Below are 25,324 nucleotides of genomic sequence, written 5' to 3' on the forward strand. Positions count from 1 at the left end.
AAAAAATACAAAGGGTCAAGAAAAATACCCAATAATTTCAAAGTTACCAAAAAAAATCATAGAAAAAAAAATTAAAAAGTTGCCAGAAAGAAAAACACGCTCTTTTGCTTTCTCTCTCCTCCTCCATACTCGATCTATCTAAGCTTTCTCTCTCCTCATTTCCTCACCGATTATACTTTTGGTATCCCGTTGCTGTTCTTCTACTGTCGATTTTCGATAATTTTCTCTCTCTTCTTAGATTGTACTTTCATTGATTATCGGGAATTTCTCAGGTATGATTACGCTAGAACCCTAGTTTTTTTTTGAAATTTTGATTGAGGGTTTTATTTTTGATGTTTCTATTAGTGATTACGGAGTACGGAGTATATGCTATTTTTTAGATTAATGGGTTAAAGATTGTTAGAAATTAGGGTCTTTTTGGGGGTAAAATTTGCATTTTTTAGAAATTAGAAAAGCTTATTTCTACAAACTTAATGCTGGCAAATGTAACGAGTTAGTATCAGCTTATGCTAGCAAAAGTGTAACACCCCGACAATTCTCTCTTTTCTAAACTAACCTTTTTATATAAAACGTAGAGAATTATCAAGGCATTATCGCCCGTGTGAAAACGTACGGCTTATTCAGAATTTTGCAGCGGAAAACATAAAACTAACTTTTAGGTTCATAAATAATCTTATTACATATTAGGCCCAAAACCAATTAACTGAAATAAGGAAATACGAATAGTACGACAAATTTCAAATTTAAGTTAACAAACCAAATCACTTAATAAGGCAAATATAACTACAAGCTCTCTAATCCCGATCCCAATGATGCATCATCTTCAAACCTGTAGATGGGCAACGCTTATTGATCCTTAGAGACTGCTCACCAAAGATGGGTCATCACAGGATCAATAAGGAATAGCCATGATCAACACACACACAAACAAAGCACGTAATCAGCAAAGCTGAGTACTACATATTAAAACAATAATAATCCTAACATGATACTATTAACGAACAACCCTAACATGATACTAATGAACATAAACAAGGGCAGACAAAACATGATAATTTGACGACCATACTTAACTAGACTAGGCTAGACTGGACTTTAATAACAATAATATTATTTTAGTTGAAATAGACAATGGACCGAGTTTTCTAGCTAGAGGCTTCACTAAGGAAGACGAGGTACGGGCGCGACTCCGTAACCTCAGTGACCTGCGATATCGAGGAATGTTTGAATAAAAATAGGACACGATGATCAATCCGGTCCGAATTAAAGGCCATGGGCTACCACCATGAACCCCAACTCCTGTTTGTCCGTCACTTTAGACGTGCACAGTCTAAAGCTATTGCTTTTCAGTTTCACTTTACATGATTTACAAATTGAAACCCTGTTATGACTCAACAATCACATAAGGCATACAAACCACATGTATTCACAACTGTTTTTATCTTGGAATTAAGTAAGTGATCATAAAGGGATCAAACAAGACTCATTCCAATTAAATCCAACCTTTCCTTTAATACTGATTAACCCCTCTATATGGGTATAAGGTTTCAACTTACTAAACAAGGTCCTCGGCCCTCATAAAGTAGTGAAAAGATAAAAGGGAACAACAATCAACTGATCTGAATCAATATATACAAAGTAATCTAGTGTTCCCAATCAAACATGTTTGCATCAATCATCCATACTAACATGTTATAATTCTCATAATGCAATATAGGTTCAATATGTCCATGCAACAGTATTAAACATGCAATTTCAACCTGACTAAGTTCGTCAATAATATCAACATCACCAAGTTCAACAATACTATCAACATAGCCAAGTTCAACAACAAATTCAACATGGTTTCAACAATTAGCACACATTCCAAGCACACAGGTATGTACGTACCTTGTGTAAACAAACTGCGAGACCACTTTAATAATTTAAAAGTCGCCTACGGAGAATTCTCCACCTAACAACAACCAATATAAACTCATATCAATTCACATTGAATTTTCAGCAACATTAGGGAGCTTCAAACCCTTCCTAAACATAATTAGAACATTCCCCAATGTCAATACTTAGCTACTAAACCTCCTAGCATAGTGATTACTACACTAATGATCACCAATTATCATAAACTTCAATAAACATGCCCTTTACAAATTTCCAGCAATATAAGGTGATTTAAAACTACTCCAAATATATTCAACATGTCTAAAATCATAAAAATAATAATTTAATAACTTATAATCATCCTACCATGAACTTAAAATATTAAAACCTTAAAATTAATTCAAATTCTCGTTTCAAACCAATTATATAATCTGAAAATTAAATTATTAATTAAACAAATATTAAAATCTGAAATTCGTAACTAAATCATAAAAATCATAAACTTATTCAACCAAAACATGAATTAAAGTGATAAAGTATAATTAAAACATTAATTAGCTTTAAGGTTTAAGGATTAACCAAAGAGGGAGATAAGGAGCTGGCCGGCGGCGGACTGCACGACAGCATGAACAGGTGGTCGCGGAGGCAGCGCGACGGCGGCGCAGGTGGTCGAGAGAAGCCTGGGCGGCGCGTGCTAGTGGTGGTGCGTGCGAGAGGAGCAAGCAAAGAGAAAAGAAAAAGAAGAAGAAGCCGACGGCCAGTGTAGTGGCGCTGCAGCAGGAGGGCGGCACAACACAACAAGGATGGTGGTGGTAGGAGAAGCGACGGTGGAGCTGGTTTGAAGGTCGCGGCTGGGCCGCGGCGGCTGTCGTTGGTTCAAGCAAACAGAAGCGACGAGTTGAGGAAGTGAGAAAATGAACACAAGAAACAAAAGGGAGGAGAACGACGAGAGGGGAGAGGAAGAAGGATTACCGGCGGCGAGAACACGGCGGTGCTCCGGCGGCTGGGAAGCAACAATGACGGCAGTGACGTGAAGAGAAGCAAGATCTTGAGGCTTTGAGAGTTCACGTGAGTTTTGCAAGGGTTTTGGTTTTGATTTTTTTTTTACGTGAAATAGGAAAAAGGGAAAGATTGAGTTTTGGGTTTTATTGTTTGGGCTTTTCCAAGTGGCTTAGAATTAAGATTTAGCTTTTATGATTCGAATCCAAAACTGAATAGGGATCATTTTCTAAATTCAATCAATTTTCGTAATTCAAATTCTTTTCAACTTAAAATTCTAAAATCATTTTCAATTTCGTAAATCGTTGAAAATATTAAAATGTAATAAATAGATATACGTTAATTATATATTTATTTCCAAAATTCATAAATTCTTATTTAAATATATTAAATATACGTTAAACTATATAAATGAAATGTATAAAATTACGGGGGATTACAAAAAGATGAGAAATTTACCGTTATGAGTTATGAACTAAAAGAGATAGAATTTTTGATGTATTTCTTACTTATGCAGTTGGCACTTGAAATTTTAGATCATATGTTTTTCTGATTTTGGAGCATGTTATCAACTTTCTTAAAGTTTTGAATGAATCGATCAGCAGATTTTATCAACTTATATTCTTGTGGGGTAATATAGTATGCTGTAATTTGTATTTCTAGCCTTTTAATTGGGTTTTATTTTCATGATCGATCCTTCTATAAGTTTACTTAGGTTGATGGGTTGAGTTTGAAGTTTGGAGTAGTCGACATATTGACCAAAATTAAGAAATTGATATCTTACTTTTGTTTTAAATGTATCTTTACTTTGGGTGTAAAACACCATCATCTACGTGCCTCCAAGCTTTGTTTCTTATATTGCACAACTTTTGAATTTACATAGCTATTTGGCTAGTTGGCTGTATGAGATGATTCGCCCATTTACATAGCATTACAACTTTCAAGTACGTGACCCGCTATTGACCCTATTAGCTTTTGGTTATGACCCTGACCCGACCCTGACCCTTATGACCCTGACCCTGACCCTGACCCGCTTGTATTTTACTATGACCCGCAAATGACCCGCCCCGCAAATGACCCGCCCCGACCCGCCCAATAACCAGGCCTAATTATTGGCAATTTCATGAATTTTGGCTTATGGATTCAGAATATTCAGAAACATATAATAAATCAAATTCTATAAAACAAATTGCAACTAATTAAAATTTAGGGGTACATAAATCTATAATGTGAAGCTTATTTTTCATTTACAATTGTACTCGAATCTTTTGCTCAGGGTTCGGATCCAGCTGATCGAGGGGGTGGATGGTTGGTTGAATCCAGCCCAACTCCTCTTCTCCAGAGACAGGTTGTGATGGGCTTGCCTGCTCGTCAAAACACTGGGCCCAATTCTATGTGGGCTTTTTCGAGGCAAGCTGGGCCAAGAAACGGGTTTCACTCTCAATTCATTTCTAGGCCGGGTGGGGTCATTTGTCAAGGCCCGGCTTTTCCTGACCCGTTTGAGGCGGGGCCAAGTAATTGGCATGGTCTTCATGAGGGATCTCCAACGCCGCAGAACTCGCCGGAAAGGGAACAACAGCAAAGGGGATCGCCGTCGCCTTCACTGTCGGATTCTTTTCCCAACCGCCCAGCGCCGGCAGACGTTGATTATGACGCTGATTCATCGTCATCAGCCTTCCACTTTTCTACAACTCCGACAAATCCAGATTCCCCTCATTCAGGTTTGGCGGTTCTTCATCATCACACTGACTCTGAATCTTCTTCTGGTTCTGATACTGGGCCGACGCCAATGGACTACTCCCCACAATCAATGGCTGGTTCTCACAATTCTACTTTCTCTGATGAGTCGTCTTCTCCGTCAGTCCATAACAACATATCAATGCCTCTGAAATTATCTCGTAAAGGAGATAGGGTGTGGAAATGGGTGAAGAATATATGTCCGGTGAAGCGTAAGTCTCGAGATGGTGGTCGGGGTTCTGGTTCGCACGTCTCTCCTTGTTGTTCGCTTGCTCTTCCGGTGAAGAAGAGGATGTGTTGTGCGTGTTCCAAGGGTCTCAATTCGGCTCCTGTGGTTTCTGCTTCTGTTCCTCATAGGGGTGATGGGTTAGGTATTGTGGTCGACCTTAATGGGCCACCAGCTGATCAGTGAAAATATGTTCCTGGAACTGTAGGGGTTTGGGTAATGCGGACTCCCCTAAGGTTCCTTACTTGGCTTCGTTAGTCCGCTCTTTTGGTGTGGATATTATGTTTATTATGGAAACTATGGTGTCTTTAGGTAGTTCTTGTCAAAAGTTGTCTTCCCTGTCATTTTCTGGGTCTTGCGGGGTTGATGCGGAGGGTTTAAGTGGTGGTTTGCTTTTGTTGTGGTCTTCGAATGTACAAATATCTCCTATTTCCGTGTCGAGTCGTTTTGTACTTTGTTCTTGTACAAATGTTGTGGATAATGAAATAAGCTATATGTTGTTTGTGTACGGTGCGCCTCATTTGCAGGACCGATATTTAGTTTGGAATGATATTGCAGCTATCATTTTAAACTATCCGAATATCCTTTTGATTGGAGACTTTAATCAGGTCGAGTTTCTAAATGACAAATTGGGAGGCTCTCGGGTTATTCCAGGGAGGCTTGAATTCATTCAATGGCGGTTAGAAAATGGATTGATTGACATTCCTTTTTCTGGCTCGCCATTTACCTGGACTAATAACCACCATGATAATACTGTTTCTTTTGAGCGATTAGATAAGGCGTATGCCTCGTCAGACTGGTTGCGGATGTGCCCTGATGCTTCTGTCATCCATCAACCTATATTCCTCTCGGATCATTCAGCAATTATTCTAAGTTCGGACGCAGCTGTCTGTGCTCGTCGTCCTTATAGGATTGAAAATTGGTGTCTGCATGCTAAACCTGTCGTGGAATTTGTTATTTCCACTTGGAATCAACACTTTCTGGGTTCTCCTATGTTTGCTTTGTGTTCAAAGCTTTCGTTGATTCGCAATTTCTTGTTAACTTGGTGTGTTCAGAATCGACGGCTTTGGGGAATTAATTGGAGGGAGGTGAATTCTATGGTGGCTACTGCGGCCTCATCTATTGCGCCTAGCCCTTCGGCTTCTCTCTTTATTACTTCTAAGAACGAATGTGTTGCTAGAACGCAGGCTATGTTTATGTATTGGCGTCAGCGATGTAAGATTAAATGGGATGCGTTTGGTGATATTCATTCTCGACTCATTTTTGCTTCGGTTCAGGCTAGAAAAAGGAAAAATTTTATTCATAGCCTGCAAAATAATGAGGGCACGACTGTACGGGATGGCCCTCAGCTTCGCCAGCTTATCTCAGATTTCTATTTAGATTTGTTTGAGGCTCATAAGCCTGATGTTCCTCCTTTGGAGTACGATTGGGGTTCACTTCACCTTCCTTCTTTATCTGTTGAGGATAAGGGTCTTCTCATGAGTCCTTTTTCTGGAAATGACATCCGTCATGCTATGTTCCATATTTCGGATAATAAATCTCCAGGCCCTGATGGGTTTTCAGCTGCTTTTTTTAAGCTTCACTGGAATGTTGTTGGAGACCATGTTATCCAGGCTATTCAATTTTTCTTCGCTCACGGCTTCATGCTTAAAAATTGGAATCGTACTTTCTTGATTCTTCTTCCTAAGGTACTGTATCCGGAGTCTGTCTCTCAGTTTCCACCGATTGGGCTTTGCAATGTCATTTATAAGTGTATTGCGAAATGTCTCACCCATAGGATGCGTTTGGTCTTGCCGTCTCTGATCAGTGATACTCAGAATGCTTTTGTCCCGGGTCGCTTAATGTCGGATGAATGCCTTGTGGCCCATGAACTCATGTCTTACATTAATCGAATTAAAGCAAAGAAGAAATTTTGGGCCGTTGTAAAGTTGGATATGAATAAGGCCTATGACAGAGTTCGTTGGGATTTTCTTTTTCAGGCCCTGCATGAGTTTGGGTTTCCTCCTTATTGGGTTAACATCATTCGTCAATGTGTTACATCAGTTTCTTATCAGGTGTTGGTTAATGGTGAGCCGTCTCGCTCCTTCACTCCCAAGTGTGGTTTGCGTCAAGGGGATCCGTTATCTCCATATCTGTTTGTTCTATGTATGGAAGTTATGTCGGCACTATTGCGTCGTGCGGAGCAGGAGCACCTTATTCAAGGCATCTCAGTTTGTAGGGGAGCTCCTTCGATTTCGCACCTGTTCTTTGCTGATGATTCACTGCTGTTCTTCCGGGTTTCGCCTAGGGAGTGCGATCAGGTGATCTCTATTCTTGAAGAGTTCAGCGGTTTATTAGGTCAGGTGATTAATTATCAAAAGTCTTTTGTCAAATTTAGTCCTAATACTCCTCAAGATTATCGTGATTACTTGGCGGCCTCTCTTCGCCTTGGCCAACGATCTTCGCTGGGTCCCTACTTGGGAGTACCGGTTGACATTGGTCGCTCGAAGTGTTCGGTTTTTTTTGACCTGGTGGATATCATAGCTCGTAAGCTGGCTAATTTTTCGTCCCTTCACCTGTCCGCGGCGGCAAAGTTGGTAGTTATCAATTCAGTGTTGGTAGCTTCGATTACTCATGTGCTTTCAGTGTTCTTGATCCCGAAATCAATTTGTGACCGCATTGACAGTTTATGTCTTCGGTTTTGGTGGCGCTCTTCAGCTGCTTCGAAGGGTATGGCTATGGTGTCGTCTTCACTTCTTCACCTTCCTAAGGGTATGGGAGGATTGGGAGTCAGGAAGATTAGCACTTTCAATCAGGCTTTGCTAGCAAAAACTGCCTGGCGCATTGTTCACCACCCTCAGTTGTTGGTCTCTCGTTTGTATCAAACTCGGTATCCTGCTCTTGCTATTCATCCTCCTTCGACTAGGGTGTCTTGTCCATCTTGGGGTTTTAGGAGTCTTTCTCGGGGTTTCCAAGTGCTTGACCAAGGTATTGCTTGGAAGCCTAGTGCGGGTTCTCGGATTCGTATTCTTCAGGATACGTGGGTCTCTATGGATCGTATTTCGTTTAGATCTTCGGTGAATGGGTTGGATTGTCCTACCCATGTTTCTTCTTTACTTGATCCGCGTTCTTACGCGTGGAATATTGGTATGGTTCGTCGTTTTTTCCTGGATAAGATTTCATCTCAGATTCTGGCTCTGGAGCGTCCAACCTCGGAAACGGATGATTTCTTATATTGGAAATTTGCTCTGGATGGGAAATTCACGGTTCGTTCGGCTTATGCGATGCTTTTGCGTTCTTCTCATCATGCTGCTGGGGTGACTTCTCTTCCCTCTTCTTCCTGGTGGAAGCATTTCTGGGGCTTGGATATCATTCCACGGTTTAAGCTTTTCTTTTGGAAACTGCTTCACCAGGCTTTGCCGCTGGCAACCTTCCTTTGCCAAAGAGGTTTGCCAGTTGACCCTCTTTGTTCATTATGCAATCAGGACCCTGAAAGTGATTTACATTTATTCCGGGATTGTCCTTTGCTTTTGAATCTTTGGTCATCTGGCCCTCTTCGTATGTTTTGTCCTTCAGTTGCTTTGGATAGGTTTATTCCCTTGTGTGTTAAGTTTGTTAATAACCTGTCATCTGGACCGTTGGGTCTGTTGGATTGCTTCATTTCGATGCTTTGGGCAATCTGGGTTTTGCGTAATCACGCTCGGTTTCGTAATATCCCTGGGACCCGGGAGCATTTCATGTTATGGTTGAGGGTTGGAGAGGTCGCTGCTTTGAGGTTCGTTTGCTTCGCCGTAGTTCTAAGGAGTCTCCGTTGTTTCAAGGGAGCTCTTCCCGGGTGACTGCTATTTCCGGGTTGTCAAATCTGTCCGCGGGGCCTACTGGCATTACTGTGGACATTTGTCTTCTGTCGGATGGGGCTTGGGTTTCTAGTAATAATAATGCAGGGATTGGCTGGATTCTGCAGGACCCGATTTCGTTGATTCAACTAGGGGGCGGAGCTCAAGCTTGTGTTTTGGCTTCCGCTCTTCAGGCAGAACTGATCGCTTGTTTACGAGGCGTTCAAATGGCAGTTAGGAGGGGTTATTCACGTCTTTTAATTTATTCGGACTCCTCGATCTTAGTAGGTTTGCTGAACGGATCTTCTCCAGGTCCAGTCTCGGTTATCCGGTTGGTTTGCCAGTTGCGGGACACTCTTCATTCTCTAACCTGGTTTTCAGTTCGTAAGGTCTCTCGCCAGTTGATTTATCCGGCTCACATTCTGGCCACTTCTGCTCGGCGTCGACAGCTTCTGTGTCACCACTTTTAATTTTTAGGTGCCTTTGTTTGTTTTTTTCGTGTTGTCTTTCTTTGTTAGTCCTCTTGTCAAAAAAAATAATATATATTAAAGAAGAAAAAATAGTACGGAGTACATTTGTTTACAATATAAATTCTATCGCTATCCCCAAATTACCACTGAGCTACTCATACGAAATATTTCATCTATGACGTGGACAGTATGTGTTCGGTTAAACCCACTAAATCAATATATATTAATAAAAAATCATTGTATTTATTTGATACTTATACAACTTACGAAGTACCACGTATATGTATATTCATATAATAAAATAAATAAATAAAGCAGTTACATCCGGTTAGTCTAGTAAATTAGATGATAAGTTATATCTCTATACTTATTTTTTTTTTTTTTTAAGAAGGTAAGAAAAAAGACTTAGGTTCCCCTTCGCACAAGGGTGAAACCTAAGCTGTCACTTTGAACAATATTATCTAAGTTAGGGCTAGAGTTCGGGGTGATACACAATGGTTCAACAATAAGATGTCCTACATTAGCTATCCAATCTGCTGCTCTATTTGCTTCACGGAAGATATGCTTGATATGGGTAGAGTGAAAATGCTGAAGAAGAGTCCTGCTATCTTGAATAATGTTTTGAAGCTTCCACGGGGGATTCCAGATTCCTTTTAGCGAGTTGATCACAAGTAGGTTGTCACCTTCGATGTAGATGTCTTTAATATTCAGTTTGATAGCCTCTTGGATGCCCTTATGAAGGGCTAGGGCTTCTGCCATGTAGACTTGCGAGTTACCCAGGTTAAAAGATTTGGCGATGACCGTATCTCCATTGTTGTTTCTGATGATGATACCTCCTGCTGCTGATGAGTCTTTTCGTGATCCGTCGAAGTTGAGTTTGAAGGCGCCCAGTGGGGGCGGGAACCACCGCACAAGAATGGGATGTGGGGTGGTTGGAAGAGAAGTGGAAGGATGATGAGTGTTGAAATGGTTAACTCTAAGTTGTTGTGAGTCAATCTGGAGTCTAAGCTCCCATTCTTTGAAGGTGTTAAGAGCTTTAAAATAGCAGCGGCAGGGGGAAAGCTTATTGTTGGAGAACACTAAGGCATTCCTTTCCTTCCAAATAGTCCAGCAAACGGTAATGAACTTCCTGAGCGCAACTTGGTTCCGTCTAAGGTAGTCTAAAGTTTTGAAGAAATCCGTCATAGGGAAGGAGAAATCGAACCAATTTTTAGTTAGTCTATGCATCCAGACATTTTTTGTGTGCTCACAATTGAGAAAGAGATGATTAATATTCTCACTGGGATGGTTACATCTAGGGCAACAACTTGAGGGAATAATTTTCCTATGAAAAAGAGTTTCTTTAGTTGGAATACTTTTATGGCAAATTTGCCATAAAAAGATCTTTAGTTTTGGAGCTATATTGAGTTTCCAAATCCATCTAAACTCCCATTTTTTATCAAAGACTGGGAGTTCGTGGGCAAGCCAGGTAGCGGATTTAACTGAGAACTCTCCAGAGTTTGTGCAGCCCCAAATGGGGTTGTCAGGCAGTTCATTAACAGGGATAGGGATCCCTTTAATTTTTTGCACCAACTCAGGTGAGAGGAACGAAGAAAGTTTCCTTATATCCCAATTTTTGGATTCATCAATGAACGAGTTCACGTAGACGTCTCCCCTATTACTATTTGGGGAGTTGCAAGGGAGATCAGAAAGGGCATATTGACCAACCCAGTTATCTTTCCAGAAATTGATGTGATTCCCATTGCCAATCTTCCATCTAATTCCTTTCCTCAAAATCTCCCTTTGGTTTAAAATGCTGATCCAAATAGGAGAGTCTTTAATTTTTCTCTTGGCAGAGAAGAAATTTGTGTTCTGAAGATATTTTTTCCTCATGATTTTTGCCCAAAGGTTATTTTCGTCTGTTAGGATTTTCCAGCCTAGTTTTGCGATGAAAGCTCTATTCAGAGGGTAGGTTCTTCTTAAACCTAGCCCTCCTTGATCCTTAGGCTGACAGACTTTGTTCCAGGCAATGAGAGGGAGTTCATTACCTGACTTGGATTGGTTCCAAAAAAATTGGCGATGAATATTATCCAATTGATGGCACGTCTTCCTTGGAAGTAGGAAGGAAGAGCAAATGTAGGACGGGAGGGCTTCAAGGTTGCTTTGAATGAGCGTTGTTCTACATGCTTTGGATAGAAAGTTAGCTTGCCAGGAGTTTATACAGCGTTCATTTTTTTGCATGATGCGTAGATAGTCAGATCTTGTAGGTGTGAAACTTGAGAAGTGAGCTCCCAGATATCGACCTAGAGACCCAGATTTATGCATATTAAAAATGCTGGCCAATGCATCTCTCTTGGGGTGGTTGATATTCTTTGAGAAGATAATAGCTGATTTATGGAAATTCACTAATTGGCCTGAGAGTTTACAGAAGTCAGTGATGACTTTGAGTAAGTTATGGCATGCGGAGTTAGTGGCTTTACATAAAAGTAGGCTATCGTCTGCAAACATTAAACATGGGATTTTTATAGTTTGTGGCGCTATTTTAAATCCGAGCCCTAGGTTAGGTCTCGCACTGGCATTATTCAGCATGATTATAAAAACTTCCATGCATAAAATAAAAAGGTAAGGAGATAGCGGGTCTCCTTGTCTTAACCCTCTAGACGGGGTAAAAACATCCGTGGCTGAGTTGTTAACTTTGATAGAGTACGAAACTGTAGTCACAGTTGCTTTCGCCCAGTTTATCCAGGTTGTAGGAAAGCCCATTTTGTCAAGAGTAGCCCAAAGGAAATCCCATTCTATTCTGTCATAAGCTTTTTCCATGTCCAGTTTAAGAGCACACCATCCAACTTTGGATTTTGATTTCTTAAAAACATTGAGGATCTCCTGGACTAAAAGCAAATTATCATGGATGGACCTGCCAGGGGTGAAGGCGTTTTGGAAGGGGCTTATGTGTTTTTGAAGAATAGGACTTAGTCTAGAGACTAGGAGTTTAGAGATAGCTTTATAGATCGTGCCGCAGAGGCTGATTGGTCTGAAATGATTGGGGTTCTCTGGGTTATCATTTTTGGGGATAAGAGCTATAAGAGTGTGATTCAGAAAAGGCGGCATTTTTCCGTGTGAGAAAAAGCTCTTTATTGCTAATGTAACTTCAGGGCCGATTGTTTTCCAGTAGGTTTGAAAAAACTTTGGCCCAAATCCATCTGATCCTGGTGCCTTGAGCGGGTTCATAGTAAAGAAACTATTTTTAATCTCCTCGTCTGAGAAGGGGGCGATGAGACTAAGCCTATCGGAATCAGAAATTAATTGTGGGAGAAAATCTAGGTTAATTATACGCCCAGGCTGAACGGATGTTTTGAATCTATCTTGAAAGGAGTTAAAGAGGATGTTTTGAACGTTCACTTGCCCCTCCTCCCAATGGTTGTCAGCATTCTTTAGTCGATAGATGTGGTTTTTCGCGGCTCTTTGTTTCATGAGTTGGTGGAAAAATCTCGTGTTTCTGTCTCCTTGATTCAGCCAAGTTTTTTTTGCAGAATTTTTCCACAAGTGTTGTTTTTGTAAGAGGATCTTTTCTCGTTGTTTGAGCATTCTTAAAAGGTGGTTTTGCCAGATAGGGTTGAACGGTTGGGTTATAAGCTTATCTTCAAGTTCTTGAATTTTATCTGCATTAGTTTTAAGTTGCATGGTCTTGTGTGAGAATTTTCCTTTCGCCCAATTTTTTAGGTCGCCTTTTATGTTGGTTAGTTTGGATCTTATTCTAAAGAATCTTGAACCTTGAGTATTGCAGTTCCAATGCTTTTTAACAATTTTAGCTGGTTCATCCTCGAGAGTCCAAGAATTTTGGAATCTGAACAATCTATTCACCATAATGGTCTCTGAGTTTGTATCAAAGAACATTGGGGCATGATCTGAGCTAGTAAAGGTACCATATTTAACTGATGCGTTGGGGAATTTATCAGTGAAGATATTGCTTGCGACGGCCCTATCTAGCCGTTGATACAAGCCTGGGTGGGATTGGGATTTCCAGGAGTACGATTGTTGTATGCACGCTATGTCTGTCGCATTTGAACGAGTAAGAAACCTTGGAAGTCTCTGGCATTGTCTTTGTGAGACTGGGTTGCCTCCACATTTATCCGAATTATGTAAAAGTTCGTTAAAGTCGTCGACGAGGATCCAGGGAATATGAATGTTTTCATAGAAGGTAGATATCAGCTCTCAGAATTGGTCTTTATCGTTGTTTTGTGCCGGGAAATAAGCCCCAGAGACAAGAATTTGCTCATTGGTTGGTTTATAAAGAACGTTAAGGTGAGCACATCTATCTGTTATATCTCTCTACTTGATTTTACAAAATCTTGCATTCACAAGATTTCTATTATATCTTAAAACATCTATGAGTAGGAATTTGAAAAATAAGAAAATAGAAATGCAAAATTCAAATCGAGCACATCATTGATCACTTGGGCTCTTCACTTTCGTCAGTCTTTGGTCTGGTGTTCATGAGTATCTGCAATTAAATAACTAATCATCTCAAAATTCCATTTGCTAAAATAGATCAATAATAACAACTTATTTTAACGGGAAGAAAACAAAAAGGTAATGATATATGCAACCCTTAGGACTATAAAATAAGAACAAATTTAACTCTTTTTCTTAGTTGAAATTAATTTAGGATTGCATAATTAATGCTTAATATACTACGTATGTTAATTTTTTTCAGCTTTTTAATAATTAAATTATCAAGGGGGTTTTGTCTTAAAACTTTATTCACATGTCATATAAGCATTTCACTAATACAAAATATTTTATAATTATATAACTTATTATTGATACTCTTTAAGATTTAATCAAATTTAGCTCTTTACTCCTCAAATTTAAGACTTGTAAATTTATGTGCCATATTATTTTATCTTCTTATTCAACTCATACATTGAGTCTTAAGTAGGGTGTTGCATGGTTATTAAAGACTAGATTTCTATCAAGACTCATCCACTTCAATTATGCTACAATTTTCTTAGTCTGATCTTAACTTCATAATTACACTTCATTGCTAAGCTAGCTGGCTGGTAATTAAGCCTTGTAGGTGTCTAATTAAGCTTTGTAGGTGTGTTTAAGACTATAATTTATACATAAAAATATCAAAACTTGACCAAACAGTAACTATCGAGGGCATGTGCACGGTAAATCACATATTCGTATCTCCACTCTCTCATTTATTATTTGTACTCCGTAATGCCTTTTGGCTCATCCACCCCACAAAAAGAAAATAAAAAAATACGAAATGTCAAATGATTTAGGTATTGTACTCTCCCTAATTCAAGATATACATTAAGTACACATGAGTACATGACCTTTTAAGTCAAACTTTGATAAAGTTTATTAATTTGTCCAAGTTGTAATAGGAGTAAATATCATTATGTATTTTTGTGTACATGTTTGTTTTAAAGAAATTAAGTAAATTCTACCAAATACCAACCTTTTCGAACTGTTTTTTCGCTGAACAAAATTAGTAATTTCTTATGCACTGTTGTCAATTCAATGAGAAGTTACCAAATTTCAAGGATTATATCGTATTTAACTAATTGAATTTGATCATGTTTATTGTTTTAAGCAAATTGTATACGAGAGCGTGGAAATAGTCAATAAAACGACAATATTAATAAAGTATGTACCTTGCGAAGCATGGTGTTTTCGTTAGAGAGGGTAGAAATTTTCTCTTCTAATTTGAAGTTTTTGTCAAGCAATTCATTGGCTCTTGACTCTAAATCATTCACATAAACCTTTTTTCTTTCACGTGCTTGTTGAGCAGACACTCTGTTCCTTAACAACCTGCATGCATGGATTTAACGTACCCTTAATTCCATTATAACATGAAAGACGTATTTGTAACGTAATTACAAATTTAAACTTTTTAATTACACAATTAAATTAATTAAAATTAAAGGATGATAATTCAAATGTCAATATCTGTTGTAAGACTTATAACGTTACTACAAGAATTTGTATCTTTAACGACAACCTAATTATGACGGGTCAAGACGGGAAAAACCGTCACAAATGTCTTTTACGACGGGTTAACGACGTGATTTTCTATTAACGACGACCCCCTTTTATGACTGGTTCGCGACCGGAAATCCCGTCATTAATCAACGATTATTAGCCTTTAGCGATCAGATTTCCCGTCGTTAATGGTACAATATTTTGTAATGTTAGTTGATCGAGGACAAAGAAAACAACCATTGAACCATTAGCAACGTAACTTTGTCTAGTGGTTGGACTTGGAGCTCCACGTACTTAAATAAATAATCGCAATATATATGGTCAAAGGACTCAAAGAAAAATTTGAAAATAGAGAAAAAGTACGCCCAGATATTGCAATATCTATTGAAGAAGGAAGTATACTTACCTACGTACAAAATATTTATTACCAAAAAAATAGGGATTGCTATTTGTTAATTAACAGTACTATATACGTGTTTTTCTTGGCGTGAAATTCATTTCAGAATTGTTGCATTTATGAAAAAGGAAAGGCTACAAAACTAACACATCATCATCACTCATCAACAAAGCATTTCAAATATAAATGTAATAAAGGTGATACGTATACGTACACTACAAGAAATTGTACCATTTACGATGGGAAATCCCGTCGCTAAAGGCCAATAATCGTTGATTAATGTCGGGATTTTCTGTCGCGAACCCGTCGTAAAAGGGGGCCGTCGTTAATGGAAATCCCGTCATAAACCCGTCGTAAAAGACATTTGGGACGGTTGTTCCCGTCTCTGTTTGGTTGTTAGCCCCGTCACAAAAGGCTTTTATGACGAGATTTTTGACCCGTCGTAATTAGGTTGTCGTTAAAGGTGCAAATGCTTGTAGTGGTAGGGATTGATAATTTTATGAAGTAATATAATTATTACTTAAATTCATATATATGAATTGGGACAATGTGGGATTATATAACACTATTTTTTTTTTTAAAAAAATAACTACTACGTACCTTATAATTTTTTTTGTCTTGATTTATATTTTTTCTTAGTGGTAGCTTCTTGTGTTAATGTCACGATAAGTTTTATTATATATCCAGTTGTCCGTACCTTATAAAGTTCAACCGAAACTAGTTATAATATCCCATAAACATCAGGTTATAACATTACAGGTTTGTATCTCCGGCCGATAGATCTCCCATTGGAAAATGTTTACTATACATATACATAGGCTTATTAAGACCTCCATGTACTCTTTAGTACGGCGTATTGGTTACACCTATTATTAACAGGGACTTGAACAAAGTTTCAACCATTGATGGAAAAAGTTATAAAAATTTGGAATTACATACCAAGATAAATCTAACAAGCTAGAAAAAAATTTGTCAATTTGCCATTATCCCTCTTTATGAATAAATAAATAAATAAAAAATAAAAAACATAAGACCTCTTCACATTAGTTCTAACAAGTAATTAATTTCAATTTCAATAAATTACCAACTAAATAAATTCTTGCAATTAATAAAGAAAAAACATATATTGTTGATCATGACTCAAATTGAAGATGAAAACAAACCTCTTAAGTCTTCTATATTCCTTATCAGCAGGATTACGGCCTCTTTTACGCTTAGGAGGCGCTACTTCGCCACCATTATCGTTATTATTAGAGCTTTGTAAACTTCCTTGATTCATTAACATCTGTCTATCCTCTTCTTCCATTGCCGCCTCCATATCCGGCACCATAAACAATTCTTCATCATCACTTTCCTCTACATAATAATAGCATTCCAACCAAATCAATTTCTTTTAGTATTTCATAACAAATCAAGATATATATATTAAAAAATACAAGATATATTTTGTTTATATACAAAAAATAAAAGAAGAATTGAAGAAGAATAAACCAATAACCTAAGTTGCTATTATTTCCTGTTGTAGTAATAGAAGTTGTAGGAAGAAGTGGCAAAATTGCAGGTTGAGCCATGATCGATCAAATAACTATATAAGATACTATTAATTCTAATTTTTTTGAGAATATTATATAAAGTTGAGCTAAATATATTTCATTTTTGTTTATGTATTTATATAAAAACAAAAGGGGAATATAAATATATAGGGTACGTAAAAATTACACGTAGTACAAGTGGTTTTTGGATAACGTGGACTTGGGGAGACAAAAATATGGTGACGTTGCTACTCGGTTGCTAGCTAATCAAATTAAAGTACTTCCTATGTTTAATTTAATTATCACATTTTGACTTTTGATATTATTTATATTATATAGTATAATTTGACTATTGATTTATACAAAGAAAAAACATATATAATTGTATGATATTTTGTTATATTCGTCTCATTGTATATTTTCAAAGAGTATCAATTCTTTTACTTATATAGTTAAAGATACTATGGTATAAAGTGATGTATTGACAAACTTGATAAAAAAAATAAGTCAACTAAATAAAAACAGGAAGTACTGATGGAGTATAATCTGTGTTCTAAACTTTTTTAAAATGATAATGTTTTGTTCATTCAAACAAATAATTAAATGAACTACTTAAGTATTAGCCTAGTGGCTAAAACGATAGCCTCTATACGATAGGTTAAAGGTTTAAATTTTTATCATGTTTTATTTATAATTTGCATTTCTTGCTCATTTACGCAAAAAATAACAATTAAATGAGAGTAGTTTACAAATTAATCCTCCAAAGATGAGAAGATTTGAAATGGGGGAAAATGGGAGGTGTTGAAGTGAGTAGGAGAGAGAAAGCGAGAGATCAATTGGTAGAAGATGAAACACGTAGGTGCATGTATAGCCATGTTTCCATGTTTGTTTTGTCAAAAGTTGCACTCTTTAGCTTTCTTGTTAAGCCATATGAAAGGAAGCAATCAATTAAATTGTTTTCCTTCTTTTCTTTTTATTTTTGTTTCTAGGGAAATCATAATTTTCTTTTGGACTTTTCAATGAAATCTATACTAATATATTAAAAGACGTTTATGAAAAAGTATATGTGTCACGTATACCCCTCCTTATTACGCCATGTCACCGCTAATAAATATCATAGCATGTTGGCAACCAAAAAAAATCATGTAGCAAGGATCAAACATCAAACCTCATGGATTAAAGTTTTGCTTCTTACCATCTTAACTAGCCATAATGTATGTTATATTTTCCCATATAAATATAAAATACAATCTTTTAAAAATGGGCACATTTTTACAAAAACTAAACCCTAGCAAAAGTAAAACCCGGAGCAACGCCCGGGCCACACACTAGTTGTTCATTTAAAAGTTGCTATTTTTTGACACGTTTACATAAATAACTCATTAGAATTTATCATAATCTACGTTAATTTTAAAAATCTTTCTTGTTTACTTCTTTTTTTTTTGAAAAAATTGATTATAATAATCAAATTTTTGGGCCGTTCTCTTTTATTAATTCCACATATAATTTTATTTTAAAAATAATTCGAACGTTAATAGTCACTCGCTTTCAACAGTCGCACATGACTGATAACCAGTCGAAAGGGTAATATTGATCATAATTTTTAAAGAAAATAATCCTACGCTCTCACCTCCTTCTTTATCTCCAGTCATCATCATCTCACCATTGCCCCTTTCTCTCCTTTCGTCTTGCCTCCATGGCTCCATCATCATCAATTCTTTATCTTCAATCACAAGTGACTGCCTTCCTCTTTCCCCAATTCTTTTCTCCATTTCATGTGGTGACGCAAAATTATTTACCAGGAGAGACAAAGAAGAAGCAGAGAGGAATATAGAGGGAGTTGGTGTTGGAAATTCTCATTAGGAAACACATAGAAAAGAGTGTAAAATAAGAGAGTCCCACATTGGAAAAACTCTTCATATTCTCCTTGTTTATTAATTGGGGTGTGGATGTAACTCTTGTTTGAGAAAGTGTGAGAATGGTATGTGTTGGAGTTTTACTCCTTTCGGTCTATGTTGAAAAACTCCAAATTATGTTGCTTCAAAAGAATTAAAGTTTCCGTAAATACAATGTGGTTTTTCCTATTATGAATCATAAATTTTGGAGCATAATTATTGAATTGATTGTGTAATTCAACTAATTGATTTGTTGGCCATTATTACCTTAATTGCTTCCTCTATTTATGGCCTAATTGATGACCAATTAATAGCCTTCCATATTTGTTGATTCTTTTGGCCTATTTAAAAAGGCAATTGATTCTTCCTCCAGACACAGAAGAGAAAACCTTATTCATCTTCTCCAAAACTACAAACACAAAATCGACTATTGTTCTGGGTATTGCTTAAGGGTGTTCTCAATCTTCGTATCCGTCCACACCGGAAATGAGGAGTCGTGTAACCCTAGGGGTTGATTGCCATGAGTCCGCGTGTGTGTAGCGGGGCAAATTCAACTTTAGGGCAGTGATTGGTGTCACGCCACGACATAATTTCAGATAAGCCATTCAAATTTAATCTGCTATTAGTCATATCTCCTACAATCTAAAGTTGAATTTGCCTTTTTATTATTATGGCTAATAGTACTGTGTTAAAATGTTGTTGTTACGAGGATTATCTGTCTAAATGCGATTCAATCGCTGCCGCAAGGAACAAAATTTTACTGTTGTTTTGTTTGATCGGTATAGTTCAAGGGTTTGATAATAATAATAATATCAAAACCCAAATATACATTGGCATACATGTTTGTTGTACTTCGTATATTTGTGCGGCTAGAGCTTCTATAACCCACGTTTTTTTCTACCTAGTCAAACTTTTCTCATATTTTAAATTACAAATTTCATCAGTTTTTTCGATCCAGTAGTTAATGCATTCTTGCTCCCATTAATCAATGACGGGAAAAGTTAGTAATGTTGTGGTGTTCTTTATCTCTTGTTCCTGTTCAATTGCTTTCTGATAATTTTAGGCAACAAGAAAGATGTTAAAAAATTTAGTGCACACAAGGTGTTCGACGGAATGTCTGAACCAGTTGCAATGAAGGATCAGGAACTGATGGGCTTAGTTTCGGAAGTACACTGGGGGATTTATGACGAGGTGCAAGTTGGCTACGTGCGTGGCTAGTAGAAGCACCAAGCATTGATCCGGAAAAGTGAAACATGGTCGTATACTCGGAAAAACTCAGAAACATGTTGATAGTACTCTAAAAGTACTGTTTTTAAACATGATAAAGAGTAAGAAAGCGAGGTATGAGATACAATGAGGTTAATGCTAATTCTATTTTTTTTTGGTAAGTTTTGCAGTGGCATTATATAATCAAATCAAGTTCTGATTAAAAATGATGAACACAATGCTTATCAAAGAGTAGTAATGAAGTCCAGATCTAACTAGTGGCTCCAACATGTTTCGTACAAGTCAGGGAAGTTTCTTCCCTGCATTTTATTTTGGCAAACTCTAAGTTATTACATAATATGTACGGAGTAGTAAAGTTCCCTTCCTTGCGTGGTATGTTATTACTATGTTTTGATACTTTAACAGTTTGATGGTCAATGTGGTGTGCTCTCCATTAATCATTGAAATGTACTTTGCAGTTATGGGCAAACGAGTATGCTTGAAATGCCCATTGGTTTAATTGAAAGTGATAATTCTATTATGGTGTTGAGTGTCCATATCATTGGATTCTACCATTAGAAAAGTTTTTGGATGTTAGCTCATTGTGGGGGTAAGGTGATTTTTCTGTTTCTCCACATTTTTATTACATATTACTATGTATGTGGGTTGTCAAGTACTATGAGTTGATTGTAAAATGTGAACTCCATTGTTGGTGAAGCCGACTCCATAAGTATTATGTGTTGTGGCTTACAAGCTATAATTGAGAGAGCTTGTAATGTAATTAGAATATATATACATGCTTGAGGCATGGATATTGATCATGAAAAATTATGATATCATGTGAAAATGAGAGGAATATGAGATTCTCATCAAAGGCCTTTGTATAAATTTTTTTGCTGGAGTCAGCATTGAGGAATGGATTTAAAGCCTATGTGGAGTGAATTGTGATTGATACCCGTCTTAAAAATAACTAAGTTCAATGGGTCAAACGAAGTCACAAAAGAACTCAAGTAATGTACTACAACCATTCCTATTAATAAAAGTGATGTAGTATTTTTTCTACTGTCATATGTGTAAGGTTGAGCCAAGGATCTTAATAAGTTTATAGCCTTGTAAAGGTGGTTTGTGACAGTACAAACTTGATGAGCTTACCTATGTGAATGTGGGGGTTACGCCCAATCCCCTATGAGGTTCCTTAGGCTAGGACCTCTAGAGCGTTCATGAAAAACCAGGCATATGTGGGGCATTGACTATTAAAGTTCGCGAGAACACTACTTGTTTTGAGAAAAGTTTGGTGCGCTCTTGTGTTACTACAATCCCCATGCAAGGTTCAAGGGTAATTCTACCTTACATGGTTGTATGACATACTAGTATGCACTAGGTATCAATTCAAATCCACAAGACATTGATACTTGTAAAACTAAGTATCCCTTGCCCAGAACATCTTCTCTTAATAAAGCCTATTTTCTTTTGAATCATGTGGGGGAATGTTGGAGTTTTACTCCTTTCGGTCTATGTTGAAAAACTCCAAATTATGTTGCTTCAAAAGAATTAAAGTTTCCGTAAATACAATGTGGTTTTTCCTATTATGAATCATAAATTTTGGAGCATAATTATTGAATTGATTTTGTAATTCAACTAATTGATTTGTTGGCCATTATTACCTTAATTGCTTCCTCTATTTATGGCCTAATTGATGACCAATTAATAGCCTTCCATATTTGTTGATTCTTTTGGCCTATTTAAAAAGGCAATTGATTCTTCCTCCAGACACAGAAGAGAAAACCTTATTCATCTTCTCCAAAACTACAAACACAAAATCGACTATTGTTCTGGGTATTGCTTAAGGGTGTTCTCAATCTTCGTATCCGTCCACACCGGAAATGAGGAGTCGTGTAACCCTAGGGGTTGATTACCATGAGTCCGCGTGTGTGTAGCGGGGCAAATTCAACTTTAGGGCAGTGATTGGTGTCACGCCACGACATAATTTCAGATAAGCCATTCAAATTTAATCTGCTATTAGTCATATCTCCTACAGTATGGTGGACACGTAACACACATGCACGGGCTCGGGCTGTGGCCCGTAGTACTTGGTACTTGGGAAAGCGGTTCGCAGGCGTGGAGTGGGTTTTGTGGGTGATTACGAGAATCTGTGCATTTTTCTGCCGTTACAATCTTCATTTTTCCAGCTGTTTATGATTGTTGCTCTCCTTAATTCTGATTAATCATAATTTCGGTTCATTTTCCAAAACACTGAAATATTCAAACACATTCCCAGAAAAATACAAACACACATTCTTTCATGGTTTTGAGCATATGTTTTGACTTCTTCTGGTTTTGTGAGTGCACACAAAGTCGGCGTTGCGCTAATCCCGGAGGGAGACCGCATTCTGTTCTACTGCACCGGGAGGTAGCGCGGAATCGTCTTTTAGGACAGTGGGTGTCCACGACGCAACAATTGTTCATTAATCGGTTCATCAACCAGATAAGTTTGTTCTAATTTTTGTATTATCACGACAATCTAAAAGACGACTATTATGGCTATGAATTCGAAATTTCTTAATCCTGACATGTCGAAATTGGAACCTCTTGATGGCAAGAATTATAAACGTTGGGTTGTTAGGATGAGATTTTATTTGGAACAAATTGATGTTGCTTATGTGATTGGTGATGTTGTCGAACCTGATGATGAAACCGAATTGCATGCTTTTGAGTATAAATTTGCTAAAGATGATAGGCCATGTAAGGGCATATTGTTGCATCATATATCGAATGCATTTCTTGATATCTATATGGGTTATAATCATGCCAGGCATATTTGGGATGAATTAGATACGAAGTATGGAACTGATGATGCTGGTACTAAACGTTATTATGTTGGTAAGTGGTTAGGCTTTCAAGTTGAGGATGATAAACCAATTATAGATCAGATTCATACTTATGAAAATGTGTGCATTTCTAAGGCTACTGAAGGCCTTCAAATATGTGATATTTCTCTTGCTATTGTGTTGATTGAGAAACTCCGCCTATCATGGAAAGATTTTCGTAATCAGTTAATGCATAAGAATAAACACCTTACCTTAGAGGAGCTTATAGTGATGGAAACGTGTCCTTCACCCAAGGTGCATTAGTCCATACTAAGGTTCAGATTAATTTCGAATAATAAATTCAGTAAAATCAAGTGATCGGAACAGCTAGCTGGAGCATTACTTCCGATCAGTGAGTTATAATCCTTATTAGGCTCACAGCTTACGCTTGACTGAACCTACAATGTCACACCAATGATATAAAACAGATCTCCGGATTAAATGAATTGGAAATTAATTTAATGGATTTTCGGGAAATTAGTTTGGAAAATATAAATATACAATAAGACATAGGATCGGAATCGTATATCGCATTGCGTATATTCGTAAGCTAGGAGAAACGAATAATCGTATCGTACGACATTGGATCATCAAGTACTTTACGATAAATAATGACCGTAAGGCATTAGACGCAAAACACGAGAAGGGACAAGCAACGTAGCGGCCAAAGAGCCAAGAGCGCAAGCGCTCAAGGCCCGCATGCCACATCGTTGCCAGCACGCGCAGAGCAGGCCCATGGCCTCGCGGTTGGACACACATAGAAGCAACAATAGCAGCGCCAACCAAGCGCGGCCCAAAGCCCACGCGCGGGAGGCTGTGCTGTGCGAGTGGGCTTGCTGGACGGTTGAAGGCTAAGTGCCTTTGGCCGGTTATCTTAATAACCCTAAGGGTTATTTCCCTAATTTTTACTTGTTGTTTTCCTAATACCTTAAGTTATACACTAAACCCTAGCACAACTTGAGATTCCCAATTCTCTCTGTGTGGCACCATAATGTGTTCATCCCAAAAGCCTAAACCCTTGATTAAAGATCTAAGCTATCAATACTCAAGGCGGATCTGCACGTGTCGGTGGAAGTTTGTAGAGGAACTACGTTGGGAGTTCTCGTTCGTGTTCGTAGAATAATTCGGTAGTACACGTTACAAAAGTATGTATTGCTTAAACTATACTTTTTACATGGATCCTTGATTCAGGATTATTCCGCTAATTAATATGTTAATTAGATTGACTGTAAATCCCATCAGTGGTATCATGAGCTTCATGTATTTAAAGTACTTTTTAGAAAATTTTCATGTTTTGAATCTGGTCGAATTTTATGTTTTTCTTTTCTCTTCGAATATTTTTCCGAATTATTGGATGAATCGTGAAAAAACTGTTGCTTTCGAAAAGTATCGGATTTTCGATTTTTCTAAGCCTAAATTGACTGGAACCGACGTTCTAAGTTGAACTCCTAAGACCGGATCTGCGAAATTCAGCCCCGAAGTATGAATTTTTGGGCATTTTTTGTTAGGTTATGATACATATGACAATTCATAAATCATGCGGAAAAACCATAAAGCCAGGAAAGCATATTATTTACACATAATCATTTAGCATAGAATGGATGCATACATGTTGTAGCGTGCCTTCCCTAGCTGCACCCGAACCGAACAAGAACAAGTCTTTAGGACTCCAAATGTCGTCCCTCCGTAGATAGTCCACAGTACGTCCGGATCCGCCTCAAGTTAGACCAACTAGAATCGCCCATAAGGTGCTTAGGAAATTCGGCTAGTGTTTTCAAGTGTATGGCTGATTTTTTTTTTTTTTCAAAAACTTACCCTTTGAATACTTCAATCGTACCCATAAATTGTGACCCTAGGCACCTATTTATAGGAGTATGGAAAAGGAATTGTAATCCTACTAGGATGTGGATTTGCTAGTTAGAACTTTATTAGGACTCTAAATAACAAAACAAATCTAATAGGATTAAGATTTTAATCTTTGCACAAATCCTAATAGGATTAGGATTTCCCGCACAAGCATTGCACAAGCCGTGCACCCGCGCAAGCCTTGCGGCCCACGACAGGCGCACAGCCCACGCTGTTGTGCTCTCGCGGGCGCGCGCCCTTGGCTGGGCCGGGCCTTGCGCTGGGCCTGGTCGAGGCGTGCGTTGGTGCGTGCGGCTCGCTGGGCGATGGCCTGGCTTCGTGCTGGGCCTTCGTCTAGCGGGCCTCGTCCGATGATAATTCGTACGATACGCTTCCGATTAAATTCTCGATTCCGGAATTCATTTCCGATACGAACAATATTTAATATTTCCGATTCCGGAATTAATTTCCGTTTCGAACAAAT

General features: G+C 37.8%; 2 protein-coding genes and 1 long non-coding RNA gene across 3 annotated transcripts; 1 reads left to right on the plus strand and 2 right to left on the minus strand.

Annotated features, from left to right (window-relative positions):
* Positions 1-807: 807 nt before the first annotated feature.
* Positions 808-2,899, minus strand: LOC130470704 (uncharacterized). The gene is made up of 3 exons (XR_008931429.1): positions 2,458-2,899; positions 1,891-1,954; positions 808-863 (listed from the first exon to the last, which is right to left on the minus strand). It is a non-coding gene; the product is annotated as an uncharacterized lncRNA (long non-coding RNA).
* A 2,240-nt stretch (positions 2,900-5,139) lies between these two features.
* On the plus strand, positions 5,140-9,125 carry LOC110805799 (uncharacterized). Its single transcript, XM_056838905.1, has 2 exons — positions 5,140-8,461; positions 8,551-9,125. Exons 1-2 carry the CDS (start codon positions 5,140-5,142, stop codon positions 9,123-9,125), a joined length of 3,897 nt encoding a protein of 1,298 aa, XP_056694883.1.
* Positions 9,126-13,307: 4,182 nt separating this feature from the next.
* Positions 13,308-17,165, minus strand: LOC110805805 (transcription factor HY5-like). Its single transcript, XM_022011421.2, has 4 exons — positions 16,994-17,165; positions 16,659-16,851; positions 14,771-14,927; positions 13,308-13,605 (listed from the first exon to the last, which is right to left on the minus strand). The coding sequence occupies exons 1-4, from the start codon at positions 17,064-17,066 to the stop codon at positions 13,555-13,557; spliced, it is 474 nt and encodes a 157-aa protein (XP_021867113.2). The 5' UTR covers positions 17,067-17,165; the 3' UTR covers positions 13,308-13,554.
* Between the last annotated feature and the right edge of the window lie 8,159 nt (positions 17,166-25,324).

This window comes from Spinacia oleracea, chromosome 3, assembly GCF_020520425.1.
Source record: "Spinacia oleracea cultivar Varoflay chromosome 3, BTI_SOV_V1, whole genome shotgun sequence".
Classification (NCBI taxonomy): domain Eukaryota; kingdom Viridiplantae; phylum Streptophyta; class Magnoliopsida; order Caryophyllales; family Amaranthaceae; genus Spinacia; species Spinacia oleracea.